Source organism: Scylla paramamosain, chromosome 47 (assembly GCF_035594125.1).
Source record: "Scylla paramamosain isolate STU-SP2022 chromosome 47, ASM3559412v1, whole genome shotgun sequence".
Lineage (NCBI taxonomy): Eukaryota > Metazoa > Arthropoda > Malacostraca > Decapoda > Portunidae > Scylla > Scylla paramamosain.
In genome coordinates this window covers 4,719,029-4,739,382 of record NC_087197.1, presented here as the reverse complement: position 1 = coordinate 4,739,382, position 20,354 = coordinate 4,719,029, and the positions used below count along the sequence as shown (strand labels likewise).

The 20,354-nt window shown below is 48.0% G+C and overlaps 2 protein-coding genes across 5 annotated transcripts in view; one reads left to right on the top strand and one right to left on the bottom strand.

The window, feature by feature from the left end:
* LOC135094938 (uncharacterized) overlaps window positions 1-8,838 on the top strand; it is a 47,374-nt gene extending 38,536 nt beyond the window's left edge. For all 4 annotated transcript variants that reach the window (XM_063995453.1, XM_063995454.1, XM_063995456.1 and 1 more), the window contains one exon: window positions 73-8,838. In XM_063995453.1, the coding sequence (XP_063851523.1) occupies window positions 73-3,392 (3,320 nt within the window). In that variant the 3' untranslated portion in view covers window positions 3,393-8,838. The remainder of the gene's footprint in view (window positions 1-72) is intronic.
* On the bottom strand, window positions 6,019-20,226 carry LOC135094939 (proline-, glutamic acid- and leucine-rich protein 1-like). The gene is made up of 15 exons (XM_063995457.1): window positions 20,058-20,226; window positions 18,868-18,932; window positions 18,386-18,482; window positions 17,797-17,949; window positions 17,566-17,637; window positions 16,778-17,011; window positions 16,226-16,432; window positions 13,510-13,622; window positions 13,075-13,324; window positions 12,542-12,748; window positions 11,860-12,063; window positions 11,272-11,386; window positions 10,409-10,935; window positions 9,480-9,609; window positions 6,019-6,165 (listed from the first exon to the last, which is right to left on the bottom strand). Exons 1-14 carry the CDS (start codon window positions 20,163-20,165, stop codon window positions 9,535-9,537), a joined length of 2,427 nt encoding a protein of 808 aa, XP_063851527.1. The 5' UTR covers window positions 20,166-20,226; the 3' UTR covers window positions 6,019-6,165; window positions 9,480-9,534.
* Between the last annotated feature and the right edge of the window lie 128 nt (window positions 20,227-20,354).

The following is a 20,354-nucleotide window of genomic DNA, read 5'->3' as shown; positions in this document are numbered from 1 at the left end:
TGTGGTTGTGATGTGTGGTGTGCAGGCGATTAATGAGTGAGTTGGTAATGTGTGTGTGTGTATGTGCTGCAGGACTCACCAGGGAGAGCCGGCGCCTGCTGAGGCTGTGCCGGCCACTGGTGGTGCGGGTGAAGCGGCTGCCCAAGAGGACCGTGGACCGGCTACTGCGGCTGGGCGGCCCCAACTCAGCACCCTGCATCGACCTGACTGACGAGCAGCAGCACCTGGTGGTGGGCCAGCCCCTGGCCCAGCCGCTAGACCCTCAGCTTGCCTACTGGGTGGAGCCTGGGAGTTCCCTGGGGCAAGGCACCATGGAGCTGCAGTGGGTGACGGGACTGCCAGAGCAGAATAGCATGTGTCTGCCAGGCGGCAGTGGCACCCTGCCCCCCCAGTACACTTCCCAGCTGGGAATGCGAAACATGGTGGGCCTCACTGTGGGTCACCACAGCTCACTCAACCTGCTACCTGTGGTGCCTGGTGCTGTGCAGCACCAGCTGCCCCCTGGCCTCACCATACAGCCATCCCCGCTGTCCTCCCGGCCACTGCTGTCTCTTTCTGCCAACAACAGTCACTTCAAGGCATCCCAGAACATGCCAGTGGAGGACAGCCTGGGGCGGCTGCACTACCCACTCACACCGGATGTGTCCATCTCTCCCATCGGCGGCCCGGCACAGCCCACCCGTAGCCAGCTGGAGGCAGACCGCATGAAGCCACTCTCCAGGAAAAAGTTCCCTAATCACCTGGGGCCTAGTCCAGGAATGATTCAAGTCAACAGGCAACAGACCAGGCCAGCTATGACATTCCCTGCCAGCCAGCCCCTGCACCCTGTGCCCCCGCAGCCCCCGGACTGGGAGAGGGTGGCCCCCCTGGCAGGTAGTGAGGGCAACAGCCTGTCCTACACCCACACCAGCTCTTCCATTGAGGTCATCGACCTGTCTAGTGACGAGGATGACTATGGCCGGGCAGGGCGCAGCCGCAGCGAGGCGGCTAACGCCCCGCAGCAGCTGGATGGGCTAGCCTGCTATCCTCACACTGGGGCCAAGGTGCCCTCAGAGTCGTCAGAATATTCTTTGTCAAAAAATGTGAATAGCCATTGGTCGTCTCAACAAAAGTCTCACTGTGGAGCTGGACGCGTAGGAGACTTGGCGACCAATGGCCAGCCTCCGAACGTCCTGCCCAGCCCCACCACTCCACGTCCCAGCCCTCAGGCACTCTGGCCCAGAGCAAACAGCCGCAAGAGGAAGATTGAAGTAGACCAGGTGCAACATGGGGATAAGACCATCGTCCTGGACCTCACCAGCCGGGGAGTGGTAGTGTCCAAGGTGGACCGACGCCTCACCCCCACCACGTCAGCCAGTGCAGACCGTGGCCCACCTCACAGGGAGTGCTGGAGGATTGGTGAGGTGTCCACATCTTCCCTCCTTTACCCCACCATCTCCATCAACCAGACTAACTTGACCTCAGACACTTGCAACTCTCTCCAAATGGATCAAGACCTCCCCACCAGCCAGCTGGGGTGTGTGCAGCGGGGCTCTGAGGAAGTTCAGGGCAGTCCAAGGCAGGAGGCAGCACCCAAGATCAGATTCCTGAACAGCCTGGTGAGCAAGGGTGTGGAGTTCTTCAAATCCCTGATGAGTAAGGACAGCGAGGCATTGCAGGTGTCCATGGGGACTCCTGCAGGATCTACAAGATTGGGGGGCGGGCGCCGCCGACGGGCACGGGGCAGCCCAGCCTCTGCCAAGAGGAGCTCTGAGGTACAGAAGCTGCTGAGGGATGAGTGTCGGGAGCTGCGGCGTGGTGGCCTGCGGGAGCTGAGTCATCTGGACCCGCAGGGCATCAGACTCACCCGTAGGTCAGTGGGTCACATCTTACCGGGGATGCAGTCTGCCAGGAAGAACCTCAGTCCCCGGCTGGGTGAGAACTGCCCACCAAACAGGAACAGCAGCAAGGCTAAGAAGGAGGAGGGGAGGGGAGGCCACAGGGAGGCAGTGGTCTGTGGCCCCATTGGCCTCAAGGGTCCTGCTCCCCTCGGTATAGATGAGAACGGTAACTCTGCCTCCTATGTCCAGGCCTCCCGGGGTCAGAGTGGCTGGGGTGCAGCGGCTGAGGCTCCCAGGCAGTGGAAGGTTGGGCCGGCTGGTCCTCCCTCCACGCTAGACAAGAGTGACGGCAAGTTTGGCAGTGGTAATGTTGCTGGGAAAAGTACAGTATTCAGTGAACTTAGCATCAGAAATAGTGAGGTTTTGGTGAATAGTTGTAGTGGTGTGTGGGAGAGCAGAGTGACTAATAACTTACAATATACACGGTGTAGTACTGCAGGTGTCAATAGCATAGTGACTCCCACAGAGGTGGAGGCCAAAAAAAATTACTTATCCCGTGATAGTGTGTTGGCCGTGAGAAGGCTGAACGGCTTCACCCGGGGAATGGGGCGGCCTGTTTGTGGGCCCACAGGGAAGGCAGCAGTGGGGGAGAAAGTCACACCTGGCACGCCCTGGGGTGCCAGCAACAATACCTCCATGGGCGGCATCAATACCACCACTCCACCTTGCCTCACCAAGGATGTGCCCTCCCTCAGCCCAACAGCAGCGCGGCCAGAGCTGACAGGGAAGACCGCCGAGGAGTGTGGTGCCCAGCTGGCCCTGTGCCCCCTGCCAGACCAGTTGCAGCATCACCCAGCTGGCTCTGACACTCCCCCGACCACCCCCAACCGACTGCACCTCACACTCCTCAACTCCATCAGAAACTCTCCAGCCGGCAAGCACCCCGTCCGGCCCCCCAGCCCGGAGCAGGAGCCCCCACCGTACCTCAGCCCATCGGCCAAGCCTCAGAGTACAAACCGGAGGAAGAGAGCCAGACTGCACCGGGAGCTGATCAACCTGGGGCGTGATGAGTACAAGGAGATTCGTGGCACGGGGTTCCACCCCTCAGACTTCCTGGGGCACGAGGAGGTGAAGTACCTCAGCGTTAGCTCAGATGAGGATGAGGCACCCTCCCCTTCCACCTTCTTCAGCCGTCCCCAGCCAGTCAGGCCAGTTGGTGGCAGGGCCAGGGAGCCACTGCAGTCCACCAAGGTGAGCCGGGAGGTGGCCAGGCTGCTGAAGGATGAGTGCAAGGAGCTGCAGGACCGCCAGTCCGGCAGGGCCAAGTGGGACCGAGACAGGGAGAAGGGCAGGTGTAGGAGCATGCATCCTCAGGCCAGGCTGGCTCACTCCATTGACACCCTGGCGGAGGAGTACCAGGAGGCATGGGTCAGCAGCAGGTGCAGCACGCGGTCTCAGGTGAACGCTCACCCAGTGGTGGAGACGTTCACCCCCAGGGACAGCCACCGCCACCTGCTGAGGTCAGAAGTGGCCATGTGTGTGCTGAACTATGAGTTACCAAATATTCACTAAGTCTGCAGGAAGGGGGACTTGTCTAGACTCAGGCAGGATCTTCACTGTCTTTCAGTTTGGTTTAGTTCTTTGGTTTAGCTGAGACGTCTCCTCCGCTGCCGTCCGTGGCGGAGAGGAGCCACACCACGCACGGCTGCTCCTCGACTGTGCCACTCTGACTTTGGGACGGCCGAGACCAAGCCTAGTGGCAGTGATGGGGGCATGTGTGTGTGATATTTAGCAGTGATATTCTGGTAGACCTGACTTGCTGGGACTGGCCGAGGGTTGGCGTCCTGACTTGGCCATCACGTGATGATGTGGTGACACTTTGAGTATGAGGGGACAAGCATCATTTAAGCCCTAACAGTTTTCTGCATCACATCTCATCATTAATCAGTATTCATTTAACTTCATTTTGCCATTCACTTTAACTCATCAAACTATCAGCACATTTTATCTTGCCTCATCAGCACCAGTGAATTTTATTTGATCTCATGAACATGTTCATCATTTCCTCATCATTCTGAGAGCTTTGTTGTGAATGAAGGACACTGGCATAGAAAATAACATGAGGGCCAGTGTGGTCCAGGCAGAGAGCAAGCACCACAGCAGCAGTGACCAGGGTGGAAGCACAGCAGAGTGTCTGTCTCGTCTCATCACTACACTTGGACTTAATCCCACCTCTCCACAACACACACTCCCCTTAACTCATTCTGCTGTCTCTTACATTTCAGGGTCTCATCTCTGCTTCTTTCAAAAGGCTCTAGCAGAAATTTATAAGGTTTTCAAGGCTGTTTTTATTATTCTAATGATAGTTAAGGATCTCACCAGCTGTAGAGAGAGAGAGAGAGAGAGAGAGAGAGAGAGAGAGAGAGAGAGAGAGAGAGAGAGAGAGAGAGAGAAAAAAAAAACTTGAGAACCTGACTAATCAATTCTTTGGCCTCTGAAAATGGTTCAAATGAGAGAACTTAGCATTTCAAAATACAGGCCCTTGGCACATCCACCTCACATTCTCCACACCAGTGTTTCAAGTTTCTCTTGTAATGGTTGGAACAAAAGTGATGGCTTGATTGTGTGTGCGTGTGTGTGTTAATGATGCCCCCTCTGGTCACTCTCTAGTGTGTGCGGAAGTGAGTGGCAGTAGTGTGCTGGTGTGGCGCCAACACCACCACTCAATTATCAGCAAATTCTTTGTTGTTTTGACCAAAGTATTGGTATTGTCAAGGATAGAATTATGTGGCTTTGTAGAACAGTGTTATTTTAGTTGCTTCTTCACTAATTAATTTTGCTCAATAGATCTTTATCAGTTTCCCTTTGTGAGGCAGTAACTTTTATTTCCTCTCAGTATATTTAGTTTGTCAGTATTTAATTGTGCTGAACGTTTACTAGCTGCTCCATAAGTGAGAATATTAAATTTAGCACAACAGATGGTGAGGCTGTGCTGGTGATGTGCCTCAGTGTAGGGAACACCACACCACACATGCACCACTTCCACTATAATGTTATGATGAAAATAATGCTCTCTGCCTTGGTGACCTCTCAATATGTATTCTACTAATGGGAAGCTGTGCTTCCATACAACATACACAAGACCCTACAAGCCACAACCAGCGGCCAGGGAGCCAAGGTCAGGGTTTTGTCTGGTGTAATGGTGTCACATTCTGTATTATGTTGAGTCAGTGGCTCAACTTTCCCCTTGAAAGCTGTGGCAAGTGTTGGATGAGGTTAATGTGAACTTTGTAGTGTTTGTGTTAACATATTTCTGCCTTGTTATATCACACCACAACTTGAGATGTTGGGATGTAGTGTGGCTGTATATAGTTATTTTAAAACAACCTTTAGAACAAAGTTACTTTAATACAAATTACTCTTTACAAGTGTGTGCTTTGCTGAGTTATTTATTGGTGGTGTTGGCTTCCTCCATCAGTCTGACGTGCCCAGCTTGGCTCAGAGGAAATTAGGGTGTGGGGTGCATGGGTGTGGTGGCCAAAGGGTGAGGGGAGGGAGGCACCAGCCATTAAGGGTAGGAGGGGAGAGCACTGGCAGTGACTGGCATTGTTTGTGGCATCACTGCTCTCCTCCAAGCAGTGAGTCACACACCACCTGGAGCATTGGCTCAGGCACTGCTGAGAGGCACACCACCACACACAACTCTCTTAAAGTTGATTAACTTTTCTCTGAGACATTTGAACATTTTTCTTAATTATGGGATGCTTAGTCTTGTCTCATGGCTCAAGTTTGTGTGATGACCTGGTGACCCCTGGTGTGTCAGCACCAAGAGCATCAGAAGTCCCAGATGGTGCCCTGGTGTGGCCTGATTTTCTCTGGCTGGAGTCGTGGTGTGGTGTGCCTCACTGGGTGGCTGATACTGGTGTTCTCTCCAACAGATCAACTCTGCACTTTGTTCACTATTGCAGATGATGGTTTTTGTGCCTTAAACCAGAACTAAATTTTGCATCTGCTGATTTTACAATTCTGGCAGTGCATTGTTGTCGATATTTGTTGGTGGAACCACCAAAAAGACCAAATCTTTCTTGTGAGAACTTATTTATATTTGAACCTTTTGTAAGTGGTTCCCCATGTTGTAGTGCCCCTCATGCCCAGACTCAGGATGCTTGGTGGACATGACTTCAGTGACAGTCTGTAATGTCTTGGAGTTTAGGAATTTAATGAAAAACAGACACAACCACCTATGACATCCTGGTGGGAGAGTGACTAGCACTGAGGTGTTTGTGTCCCTCCTGTCCTGAGTGTGCATGTGTGTTGCCTCAGGATGAACACACATCCGCTGGTTCTGAAAGAGACAAGACACAGATCAGTGTGGCAGTGACAGCAATGCGGGGAACCACTGACAAGCTCATTTTGTTTTATTTATTCTCTGATGTACCATGATTCCTATCGCCTTCCTGTCCGTGTACTGCGTCGTGTACATTACGTATGTATGATTCCCTATGCAGAAGTTCCTGCAGAGTCATTTTCTTTAACTATACGTACTGTAAAGTAATCATAGTCATGTATACATATTGGTTTTTTACAATGAGGAAATACTCATGTATGTAGAGGAACAAGTAAAGTTATCATAACAGTGAAAAAGGAGTGTGTGAGGTAGCCATGGAGTGTGTCAAGGGGTGTATTCAAGGCTTGTGTTCTTAATTAAACATGCTGTCTCTCATCAGGATCATCTTTGAAGGCCAGGGATGATCAGTCAAGTTTTCAAGGGTGTTTCCCCCAATGACAATGCATAATCAGTTTTCAGCTATCATTAGAACCATAAAGACACCCTGGAGATGGAGAGCCTGCATAAAGTTGAGATGAGATGACAAATTGTTTAAGAATATGACCAAGTGGAGAACAAGTATTAGGAATGCTGTTGTGGGAGAAGATGAGGGATGAAGCAGGAGTACTTTCATCTTAACCTTTCAACTGCTGCATTCTTCGGAGCTGTGACATCTGCAAGTTGGTGGTGTAGAAGGAAGAGACAGGATGATGGATATCATTGAGAGAGGATACAAGGTGATGAAGGGAGGAGAGGAAGAACAGTGTAAGTGGAGATAAGAGGGGAAGAGAACAGAATGAATGAAGAGGATGACTGGAGATGATGATGGTGAGACAAATGGGAAAAGTGGTGAGGAAGAGAGGAGGAGGAGGAGAAGAGATTGACTGAATGAAGGTAGGAAGAGGAGAGACTGAGTGAAGGTAACAGGTTCAAAGACTGATAATTCATTTCTTACTCCTCTACTAAAAAAAGAAGAGACACCACAGATCGTTACATGTCCTATGCTGGTGGATTACTCACTGTGATTTGGCGGACTTGTAAACCCAATCACCACACCACACCACCACAAGACAATGCTTTACCCCACCACACAATTCCCTCTCCCTCTTCCCCCTACCAGCCAAGATACCCCAAAGCATACATTATTATCACTGTACATAAACTTCACTTAGGTCTCCACATATGCATATAGATATATATATTTATTTAATACCCTTCTTTGATAAAGCTTTAGACTATGTAAATATGTATGTATATATGTATGTACAGTGTCAACCTGTATCTGGAAGTGTGGTGGACAGGCTGGGAACAGGACATGGAGGGTTAGAAAAGAAGGCTGGGGAGGATAAGGCATGGAAGAAGGCAGGATGTGGCAGAATGAAAAGACTGGTTAGAACAGGATGAGGAAGAAGAGAAAAGACAGGCAGGATGTGATAGGACAATAGGAAACAAGGTAGAAAGCACAGGGTAACAGTTAGGTCAGTGTGTGTATACCATTAGGGTTGACAGTGGTTATAGTGGGCTATAGGTTTTTTGTAAGGCATGGTGGTAAGGAAAGAAGGGATGGGAGGACGGAAGCCTTAAAAGGCAGCAAGGAAAGAGGCATCTTGAAAGGTTAAGAGAAGGAAAGATGGAGGATTAAGAGGAAGAAGAAAAGATGGAGGGTTAAAAAGAAGGAATGAAGGTGAAAAAAAAGATTAGCAGAAAGAGGAGGAAAGAGAAGAGTTATGGAATATATATGGCATGGGAGATAACTGAGAGGCAAAGGGAAGAGGTGGGGATGAAATCAGTACAGGTGACCCAAGAAATGAAATCACAAATTTCACAGAATTTTGTGTCTATAAATCCAACAAATCAATGAATGGACTAAGACTGCATTGCTCCAAGACATTCACAAACACCAAGATGAACTGGGGATATGATTGGTGGAGGCAGCGTACAGTACCAGGTTTTGATTGAGGCCTCTTGAGCATAACATTTCTTTGGGCAAGTGTGCTTTACCTCTCATACTTTTTGAAGTGCTGAAACTGAAGAAACTGAAGAACAGAATTTTACACTTTTCTCCCCTCATTCATCTTAATCTATTATAGTTACTGCCTGAAATAGCTTTGTACTGGCAGGATAGATTTTTTTTTCTCCATACCTACCATTTCTCTCTCTCTCTCTCTCTCTCTCTCTCTCTCTCTCTCTCTCTCTCTCTCTCTCTCTCTCTCTCTCTCTCCAAGCAAGGGCCACGTTCTCAAATTTTTTCCGCATCTCATCATGGCTACTCTTAACAGGCCTTAATGGGAATTACTGGAGTTTTAAGAATGCTTTCATCTGTTGATAATTTAAAAGGCTAGATATAACTTTAACAGAGTTTACTGGAAATTATAACGGTTTTCAGGAGTTTTCATGATTCTATTAATAGTTTAGTAGCTCAAATGTAAGTTCTTAAGATTTTTAACAGTATTTTCATGATTTCAGTGATAATTTAACAAGGCTAGTGATAGTTAAACAAGACTAAGGATAGTTGAATAGGCTCTAGTGGAAGTTATTATTGATTTTCGTGTTTTAATAATTACAGTGATAGTTTAAGGATTCTGCATTGAGAGAGAGAGAGAGAGAGAGAGAGAGAGAGAGAGAGAGAGAGAGAGAGAGAGAGAGAGAGAGAGAGAGAGAGAGAGAGAGAGAGAGAGAGAGAGAGAGAGACCTAACTACTTATACATAGCCTGAAAACACTCCTGACGAGAGAACAAAGCATTTCAAAAGACAACACTGTACTGTGTTATTAAGCAACCTCACAACCACATCATATATTCCATGGGACACTAAGGAATCTACCCAACTACTATGCCCACGTGAACCCCTCCCATGACCCTCAGTAGGAGCCCAGAGTGACAGCCAAGTCCATACGGGCAGGGCACAATAGAAGGTCCGGATGAAGTGAGTTTTAGGTGCCTGAGATGCCCCCTGCACCACATCAGGATTGCAAGAGTTGAAAATATGTAGGATAATGTCTGATAGTGGAGTGTGTGTGTGTGTGTGTGTGTGTGTAAGTGAATAAATGCTAGTGCCAATGCTTAAACACACATACATACATACACACAAACCACCACACAGGGTTGCAAGACACAAGTGATCTTACCAGTAAAAAGTAATAAAAAGAATAGATTTTACACACACCTTTCATTTTCCTATCTTGTACTCTTATTATGGACCACATACTCTGCTGTTTGAGAATATTACAGATCTTTGAAAGAGAAAACAATGTAATTAAGATAACACATGCCTCACTCAATCCTATGTGCTTCAAAGTAAACACTAAACATGTCCCTTCACAACTGACTCACCTCTGAGGGGCAGCTGAGGAACACCAGGCAGAGGAAGTGGTTCGGCCGAGACTCTTCACTCCACAAAGTCCTTCAGCATCTCCTCCACTGTCAAGAACTCACTACTACCGTCATCTTCCTTGCTGCTGCCCTGGAAGTGACGGGGGCTGTGGTAATTCAGTAATGAGAGAGGACATGACAAACATCTATGCTGGTAAAGATAATGCAGTGGTCAGTAAGGGGAGGGGGGAAAAAAAAAAAAAAAAAAAAAAAAAAAAGGTAGGAATTGGTTCTCAAATAGTCAAGGATGAATGGAATAAACAAAGTAATCAGGCTGTTAGTGAAGAGTCATTAGGGGGCTTTAAAATATTAGACAAGCTTGTGAATGAGGATGGTAGATGGGGAAAAGGTGGGTGTTTCGTGCACAAGCTGCCACGTGTAAACCTGATGGCTTCTTGCAGCTTCCTGGCTCCTGTCTGTCTGTCTGTTTGTTTGTCTGATGCCTCACTTCTCACAGCATCTCCCAAGAGGCTTGCCATGCCAGAAGACACTCCAACTCTCCCTATCCCAATAATCCATTCCACCTTTTTAGTACAGGCAGACTACTTGAGTGTGGGTCAAAGGGTCAGTAAATTTGGTTAAGACTCCACCTCTCCCTATCTAAACACACCCTTCCACCTTGTTGAAGTATCCTGATTCTACTGGCACATTTCTGTACAAGCAGACTATTTGGGTGCAAGAAAGCAATGTTATGAAAGGGACAGTAAAGTTAGCTTCCTTCGTCTTACTCTCATTTTCACCACTGTGACATCACCAGTAAACACTACAAATAAGGAAAAGGAGGAGGAATCTACACTTTAACACGAAGCTTAACGAGTCGCAACAGCTCAATCTACAGTGAGTCACAACTTAACACCTAGATTGACCTAACCTGTCTTGGACTTCCTTACCTTGTCATCATTACCCTTCACTCTCTTAGCTGGTGAGTCATTATTCCCTCCATTCCTCTTGTTTCTTGTCCTTCCTCTTCCCCCTTCTGCTCCTTCTTTACTTGTTCTTCTTTGTATTTCTTGAGACTTTTTTCTTGTCATGCTCCTACTTCTGCTTCTTCTGCTTCTTTCTTCCTTCTCCTCTTGATCTTCCTGCTTTTTCCTGTTGTCTTCTTTCTGATTTTCCTCTTCCACCTTCTCTTCTTTTTCTATATTATTTTTGTTTTTCTTTTCTTCCTCAATGCACCAAATTTCATCTTCATTCTTATCCTCTTTTTTATTATTACCCTCTTCCTCTTCCTTCTCTTCTTCATCCTTTTCAGTCTCCTCCTCTTCCTTCTTCTCTTCTTCATGTGTGTGACTGATCTTATCCTCAATCATTGGCTCCTCCTCCTCCTCTTCCTCCTCTTCTTTCTCATCCCCTTCCTTTTCATTCTCCTTCTCTTCCTGTTGTTCTGTGTTGCCCGTCTCCTCTTCCTCTTCCTCTTCTGCAACATATTAGCAACACTAAGTATGAGGCACTGGAAACTGTTGAATTATCACTGGAATCATGGAAACTCCCTTGAAAATCCCAGTAACATCCAAAGACCTTGTTTAACTATCACTGGAACCATGGAAACACCCTTGAGAACCACAATAACATCTGTCACTAGCCTTATTGAACTATCACCAGAACTATGGAAATACCCTTGGAAACCACAGCAACTTCCACTGGAGCTGTTAAAACTAGTGGGGACTGAGCACCATAACATTTGAGAGTACAGTCCACAGAGAGAGAGATGCATGTACACAGCCATCAAGTGACACAAAGCCCTTTCATTTACCGTGTGATCTGAGGAGCTGGTTATGCTGCTGGGAGACCCTTGATGCCAGCTCCACTCTTGGGTTTGCTACGATGAGACTCAGAGACCACAGTGCCGTCTGACAAGCCGACACAACCTGTTGAAAAGCATGAAGATTATACCTGCACACTCGGATATGTTTTGTTAGGATTCATTACCCTATTCCCTTCCATCTATCTCTATACCAAGCTAGCAATCCCACACAGAGAGGCCCAGACAAAGCACCACACACACACACACACACACACACACTCTCAGCCCCATCAGCCCATGGTGGAAAGGAAGAGTCTCATGGACCACCATACTACACCCCAGGAGCTTAGGCATAGCACAGCTGGCCACACACATCCACAGCAAGGCCTCAAAGCATACACTGGTTTACCCCTGCTCCTTCATAATGACACAGCTCCTTACCCTGTACCTAATCCAATCCTGAGACTACAGTAGATGCAGGATTAATCCACAGCAAGACCTGACAACACACACTGGCCTTTTCACAGCAAAATTGTTCCCCACCCTGCACCTACTCTTCCCAGCAACATTACAAGACAAGGGGACCCAGAACCTCACCTGACTGTCACAATCTGAAAGCCCTGTTTGGAAGAGATGTGACAGGAGGGTAAATGGTGGTGGGGAGCGGGGGTGTGGGGCTGCAGAAAGACTGGTTAGGGTGAGGAAGAGCTGCACACGTGTTCCTGGGTCACTGTAGATGCTTGGAGGATGTGCTGTGCCTGTCACTACCTCTGCCACGGCCAGCACTCCCTCCTGCAGCCGCTGTGAGGGGCAAAGGTGAGGATGAGTGACAGGAATGTTAAGTGCTGTGATGATGCACTGATGTGTTGATGAGTAAGTGAACTAAATGACTGACTGACTGGCTGGCTGGCATGTTGACTAAACAAATGGTTGATTGACTGGCATGCAAACTTGACAGACTGACTGACAAACTGACTTAAGGATTAACAAAATTAAATGCTAAATGACTGACTGACTGACTGACTGACTAAGTAACCAATAAAACACAAAACTAACCGACTAACTATCTAACCAACAAACTGACATATGTATAAACTAAACTAACTCAAACTCAGGAACTCGGACCACAATTAATGGGGATGATAGGTGGAAGGAAATAGGCAGGCACATTTCACAGTGTGACTACCATGTGTAGGCCTCATGGCTTCTTGCAGCTTCCCTTACCATATCCTTACATCCTTGACTCCCTGACCCACTGACTGACACACCAACAACAAACCTGGTGATCTTTGAGGACCATGGAATGAGCGGCATGGGCAAACAGCATCTCAGCCACCACCAGCGCCACCCGAGCCAGGCGACTGAAACGGTCTGGCCTTGGCACCGGCCCTGCGTTGGCACTGGCACTTCCAGCTGTGACTGTGTATCCTTTCTTCTTCCCCGCTGCCTTGGTCACTGACAGGGAGGCAAGGCCCTTTCCCTGCCTCTGTGTGAGGATGGGAGAGCAGTGAGAGAAGAGGTGGTGCAAGGAAGTGAGGTGAGAGGTGGTGGTGTATGGAAGGGATGTGGGAGGAGAAGAGGTGGTGTATGGGAGTGAGAGGAGAGGTGGTGTATGGAAGGGAGGAGAGAGAAGAAGTGCTTCTAGTGAGGGAGGGAAATATATAGGTTTCTCTCTCTCTCTCTCTCTCTCTCTAGTAAACAAAGAAATACTAAAATATAAATAAATAAAACAAATAAAAAGCAAAATAAGTCAACAATCCCACTCTCTTTTTCAGCCTCCACACACTCTCTCTCTGCCTCTGTCCCTCATACCTGTAGCTTCACTTGTTCCTCCCTGGGGCTCACATCCCTTAGCACCAATGTCACCAAGGCCGCTGGGGGTGTGTGTCGGCCCCTCGATGCCTTCAACAGCTCAGCCAGCACAGCGTACCCCACCACCTTTGTCTGCTGGCCCCCACTGCACCACACTGGCCTGCCCTTCACCCTGGCCTCACTTGCCTGCAGCACGGAGGTCAGGAGGTCCCCCAGTGCATTGAAGTAGCAGTCTGTTCCCTCGCCAAGACTGCGGGTGGAGGTGAAGAGTGATATAAAAAGGATAAAAATGACCAATTACAAAATATGGAGGATGAGGAGAATAAGAACAAAAATTACTGCAATCAGAATATAAGGAAGTGGAGAAAATTAGTAATAGTAGTAAAAGTAGTTGTAGTAAGAATGAAAACAAAAAACAGTCGGCCAGTCAGTCACCTGGTAATGACATCCCGCAGCAGGAGGAGGGCCTGGTGGTGGAGGGATGGCAGGAAGAAGGCCAGCAGCTTGTGTTCCTGACTCTTGTAGCGTCCCAGCACTCCCAACTCCACCTGAGGGCAAGACAAAGGCACCCGTGTACATCAGATTACAGAAACATGACCATTATAATTAATTAGCTTTAAAGAGATGGAACACTACCAGCTTAACCCAACCCTGCAACAACACAAGTAAGAACAATTAGGTAGGAACACACACAGTTTTATTGACCACAGTTTTCACAAATTTTCCCCAAACACCATTATTGGCATGAACACTAAAATGAAATAGCTAAAAGATAAACTAAACACACACACACACACACACACCCGCCAAACTGGTCATCTGTGGGGACTTTAACAGATTAGATATCAACGATATTCTACACCAGCTACACCTAACCCAGGTCGTGGACTTCCCCACCCACCAGCAAGCCATCCTCGACCTTATACTGACAGACCTGGGCCAGCAGTACTCGCTCCCCAAACCGCTGCCTCCCATGGGACGGAGCACCCACCTCTCCATACTGTGGTCACCCACACCCACCACCTCGACCCCCCGGTCAGCCGTCACCAGGACCCACCACCCCATGCCTGACTCAGCCATGAGGGAGTTTGGGCAGTGGGTGACACAACACCCGTGGACCGAGGTGCTGGATGTGGAGGACGTCCACTTAAAATGGCAGAATTACGTCACCACCACCACAGAGGCCTTCCACCACTACTTCCCAACCAAGAGCGTCACAACGCACCCTTCTGATGCTCCCTGGATGACACCCCGCATTAAAAGACTCATGCGTCAGCGGACCTGGGCGTTCCACTCCTGCCCGGTCCTTTACAGGAAACTAAGAAACAGAGTAATCAGGGAGATTAAGAATGCAAAGGCAAACTATTACCCAGACAAGATACACCACCTCAAGCTGACCAACAACAGACAGTGGTACGCTAAGATCAAAGCTTTGTGTGGCCTACAAAAGCACACTTCGTCTCTTCCTTGCACCTCACACCTTCCTGCTACTCTCGCGGCTCAGGAGATGAACGATCACTTTGCTGCTATCTGTCAAACCTTTCACACCACTCTGCTTCCTGCCTATCTTCCGGCCCCCTCTCATCCCCCCAGTGTCCAGGCGGTGGATGTTTTTAAGAGAATACTCAAATTCAAACCAAGATCCACCACACCCACTGACCTTCCTATAAAAATTTACAAGGAATTTGCTGTAGAGCTAGCAACACTGCTATGCTCAATAATAAACGCTTCACTCTCCCAACACTCTTGCCCCGAGGACTGGAAGACATCTTACGTCACCCCCATCCCCAAAACCTCCAGTCCACAGTCACTCAATGACCTCAGGCCAGTCTCTATCACCCCCATCCCTAGCCTTATTTGTGAAGATTTTGTATATGACTGGGCCTACACCAAAATCTGTAATACCGTGGATATCAGACAGTTTGGAAATATTAAAGCCACCTCCACCTCCCATTACCTGACCAGCTTCCTTGAATTCATCCACAGCCACCTGGACAAGCGAAACACCTCTCTAGCTGTTGCTTTTGTGGACTTCAAAAAGGCTTTTGATCTTGTTGATCACACTGTTGTCATCAGCAAAGCAGTGAGTCTGGGTCTCCCTCCTAACCTGATAGCGTGGCTAGCCGACTTCCTCACAGGGAGGCGTCAGGCCGTTCGCTATCAGGGCTCTGTCTCTACTTTCCAACAGCTGACTTGTGGGGTCCCCCAGGGGACCAAGATGGGTCCTCTATGCTTCCTCCTCCTCATTAACGACGCCCTCACTGACACCCCCCATCGCTGGAAGTATGTGGATGACTGCACCGTGGGCGTCCCAGTTTCCACCAAGAACCCGGACTACTCGCCACTGCAAGCGATCCTGGAGCGACTGCAGACGTGGACGGAGGAGAGCAGGATGACCATCAACCACAACAAAACTGTGGTGATGCATTTCTGTACCTCCTCTGTACCAGTGCCCCCTCCCCAGCTCTCAGTGGGCCCTCACCCCCTCCAGGTAGTCCGATGTGCCAAGCTCCTTGGAGTCACGGTGGACGACCAGCTGACCTGGAAGCAGCATGTCGCCAGCACCATAAGATCAGCTACCTACAGGCTGTACATGCTGCGCAGACTCAGGTCGCTGGGGACGCCGACAGATGAGTTAAGGGGGGTGTATCTTACTCTCATCCTCCCCAAACTCATGTACGCCTCCCCAGCGTGGTCCTCCTCCCTCACACAAACTCAACAGCTACAGTTGGAGAGTGTGCAGAAAAGGGCGTGCAGGGTCATCCTTGGCCCTGCATACACCACCTATGAAGAAGCCCTGAACACCCTGAAGCTGTCCAGACTATCCACCAGGTACAGTGAGGCTCTAGAGAAGTTTGGAAGGGGACTTCTGAATCATCCACGTCTCAGAAACATGCTGCCGCCTGATGCTCGCACTGAGTCTGTACCGGTCCGTACGTGGCGTACGGACCGGTACAGACTCAGTGCGATTCCCACCATGGTGTGAGCCATCAATCAATAGTCTCTTCTAGATTTGACTTACCTTTAGGATTAATGTCAAGTATTTCCCCACCCCCAATGTACATTTTCAGTTTGTTGACTGCCTAAAGAATAAACCGTATATTATTATTATTATTATTATTATTATTATTACACACACACACACACATACCTGAAGCAGTCTGAAGGCCACACCAAGCAGATGGTCGGCAGTGAAGGTGATGGAGGCATTGGCAGTGTCAGTGATCATCTCCGCCACAAATGTGAGAGTGTTGGACAGCCGAGCAATGACGGAGAGTCGGGAGCTGACAGGGTCGGTGGTGATGTCCTCCAGAGGGCGAAGGTTGAGGCTGCTGTGCTCTCGAGGGTGTGGGTGAGACTGCAGGGTGGAGGGAGAGGGATGAAGTGTAAGCTCTGCAACTTTTTCAGAACGAGATTTCAAGACATTTATCCTACAATTTTGGATGATCCTTTCCACCTTTCTTTTAGGACTGGCACCTCAGTGGTCATTTTTTATTCTTTTTGTTGTCCTGGGCCAGAGCCACTCTTACATAAAAAAAAATTCAAATGGAGTTTTGGAGGATGAATAAAAGGAAGGATATGCTGGAAAGAGAATAGAGAGAAGCGGGATCCTGAAAGAAGACCTCCACCACACCACCTCAGCCTCACCTCTGCACCATTAGCCCTGAAGAGACACCCTAGACCAACTTCACTCTCCACTCACCTCCTTCTCCATTACCCCATCCAGCAGTGTGTCCATCAAGGAATGTGCCAGGGCCAGGAGGAGAGCCAGCTGCCTTCCCCTGGCATCAGCGCGTGCCTGTGCCACGTTCCCACCACCGATGCCAGGCAGGGGCAGTGCAGCAAACACTCTCCCTGCCAGCTGTGTCATGTTCCCCATGCCAGAGGGAGCTATGGCATTGTCCAGGTGCAGCAACATTCGCTCCTCCAAGACTTTCTGTCATGTGGGGAGACAAGTTAAGATTTTATTTATTTATTTATTTATTTTTTTTGAGAACAATCTCTTCGTGAAGCAGTGGTAAACAGTGTGTGTTATCAGGTCTTGCTGTGGGTGTGCGTGGCCACTTGTGCCTTGCCTAAGCTCCTGGGGTGTAGTGCTGTGGTCCACAAGACTGACCCTTTCCACCAGGGGTCAACGGGGCTGAGAGTGTGAATGATGTGTGTGTGTGTGTGTGTGTGTGTGTGTGTGTGTGTGTGTGTGTGTGTGTGTGTGTGTGTGTGTGTGTGTGTGTGTGTGTGTGTGTGTGTGTGTGTGTGTGTGTGTGTGTGTTTGTGTGTGTGTGTGTCTGTGGTGCCTTGTCTGGGCTGCCTTATGAGTGATTGCCAGCTTGGTACAGAGACAGGAAGAGGTATTTTAAGGGGTTTGTATCATTAGTAAGTAAACAGCCATGGGAACCTTAGATGTATGTAAAGACAGATTCATATAAATCATAACCTGGCAATGGATTAGGAGAAAGTAAGTGCCACATCATCTTATCCACAACACCACACCTTGTGCTGCAGACACTGGCCAGGAGCTGCTCGGATGTACTCGTACAGACACTCAAGGGGTGCTGGATCCTTCTGTAAAAAGAAAATGTATTATATTAGAACATCAGAAGATATGTAAAGAAATGTATTAGACACTATGAGATGAAGAGATGTGGGTCCCTCAAGAAAAATAAAACATACTGTATTAGATTATAAGATGAAAGAAACAATAAAGCCCCCCCCCCCACTCACCATAGCCAACGACAATTCAAGGACCAGGATGGCAGAGGACTTTGACGAGACACAGCGCTGCAGCTCAGGCAGGCTGGGCAGGTCCCTCAGTAAGGCTGTGAGGACCTGGCAGGCTTGTGTCAAGTTCTTGGTCTTCCTGGATGCTGTAATGGCCTGCACAGACATTGCTCTATTTCACTGGCTGTGTCTTAAGTCAATGAATCTATCATCTGCTTTATTTATTATCATTATTACTTTTAATCTGCCAATCTATCTCATTTTTTTTGTGTCTTAATGAATCAATCACTTATCTATTGCTGTTGTTGCCGAGTTGTGTGAAAGAAATACACACACACACACACACACACACACACACACACACACACACACACACACACACACACACACACACACACACACACACACACACACACACAAACACACACACACTAGAAGAGGTGACAGAAGCAGAGTGCACATCAGTGGAATGAAAGACAGGATAAACTCAAATACTAAGACAGACTATAGCTCAGGCCCTGTACACACACTGTACACACACACACACACACACACACACACACACACACACACACACACACACAATACTCACATCACTACAAAACTTGAACCAACGCTCACACTGCTCTGCCAAAACCTGCTGGGCACACTGCGGCACCACATCCAGCAGGAGCCGCAGCCCTCGCTCCCTGTGTGGTGGGTTAGGTGAGGTTAGGAACTGTAGCCCTTGATTTCTCTGTGTTAGGTTAGGTTACAAGCCACAATTCTTGGTTTCTCTGTGGTGGGTGGGGTTAGGTTATGAGCCACAACCTTCAGTCTACAAGGTGGGAATAAGAATACAAGAAAGTAAGGGATGTAGGAAGAAGCCATCAGGCCTACATGTGGCAGTCCCTGTACAAAACATGCCTGCCTATTTCCACCTGTCATCCCCATCCATGAATCTGTTTAGTCTTCTTTCAAAGCTTCCAAATGATTCATCACAAAGATATAGATAATGTAGGTGTAATGAACACTACTACTACTATTACAACAACAACAACAACTCTATTACTACTACTACTACTTAACTCTCACCTGGTCTTAGCATTGTTGAGTAAGCAGTTGATTTCCCGGACATGAATCTTAAGCAGACGATCATCCTAGAGAGAGAGAGAGAGAGAGAGAGAGAGAGAGAGAGAGAGAGAGAGAGAGAGAGAGAGAGAGAGAGAGAGAGAGAGAGAGAGAGAGAGAGAGAGAGAGAGAGAGAGAGAGAGAATTAGTAGGGTAACATTATTTCCATAAGTTACCGTATTTCCTCAAGTATTGACCAACCTCTGGTTTCTGGCCAGGAAGTTAGTAATTTATGGCACGGCTTGTATAGATTGACCAGCTGTATGAAGGACAGCAACCTAACCTAACATCTATCTAATGAAAAATCTATTAACCTTGAAATGCTTTGCAATGCTTAGCTGGTGATGGGATGACAAGTTATGCTATCAAATCACCACATTTTTAAGGAATATGAGCAGAGAGAGAGAGAGAGAGAGAGAGAGAGAGAGAGAGAGAGAGAGAGAGAGAGAGAGAGAGAGAGAGAGAGAGAGAGAGAGAGAGAGAGAGAGAGAGAGAGAGAGAGACTTGCTCCTCCTTTCTTGTTCAGTCAAGTGATTAAGGTGCAAAATCTTTGTCCTCATTTACACCACACACACACACACACACACGCACGTCTTCTGTACCACGTATGTTTGGTTTATTCTACTACTACTGCTACTACAATCTGTCTCATATAGAGTGGTGAGGAAAAGGAAAGTGCATCCCTGCCTGACACACCCTGGCAGCTCCTAACACACCCTGATAGGCCTGCCACACATAAACAGCCCTGAATTTTTTACCTACGAAATCTGATCCTTGTGTTTAGGTCGATCCCCAATCTTCTGCCTAAATATCTGGCCTTCAGAACTGAACCTATAATAGAGGAAATACGGTAACCCTTCTCCGCTGTTGCAATCCGTACAGGAAATAAAGTATATAATAAAAAAAAAAAGCAACATAAGGCCATCTGTCAAAATAATAGTTCTGTTGCATCTCATTCTTTAAATTCTAAAAGTAATGTTACTTCCATCATCTCCTTAACCTAACCTCACTTCACTTTTATCACTATCATAATCGACCCTACGGGAAATCCGCGGTAGCTCAAATAACAAGCGCAAAACAAGACCGGCTGCTGTCAAATAATACTTTAAATGTTATGCGTCTCTAGTTTAACCTACATTAATACCACTCCTCACCTCATTCTGGAAGAGTCCCTGGCTGATGACACACTCACTGATCAACTGGCTGTGTCTTTCCAGCTGGGTCTTGTCACAGTTCGTCCAAATGTTCTGGTACACGTCCATGGCTCAGGTGTTCCCTCAGGCCTCCTTCCTCCGCCCCACGTGTGTTCGTTCAACTTCGCAATGTTAATTCAAGGTTGTGTTATCGATAGATTTTTCTTTTTTTTTATTATTCATCCTTAATTTAATGTGTATATGAGTTATTCTTATCACTAAATGCATTGGTTTATACTTCATTTGTTCAAGTTGTGT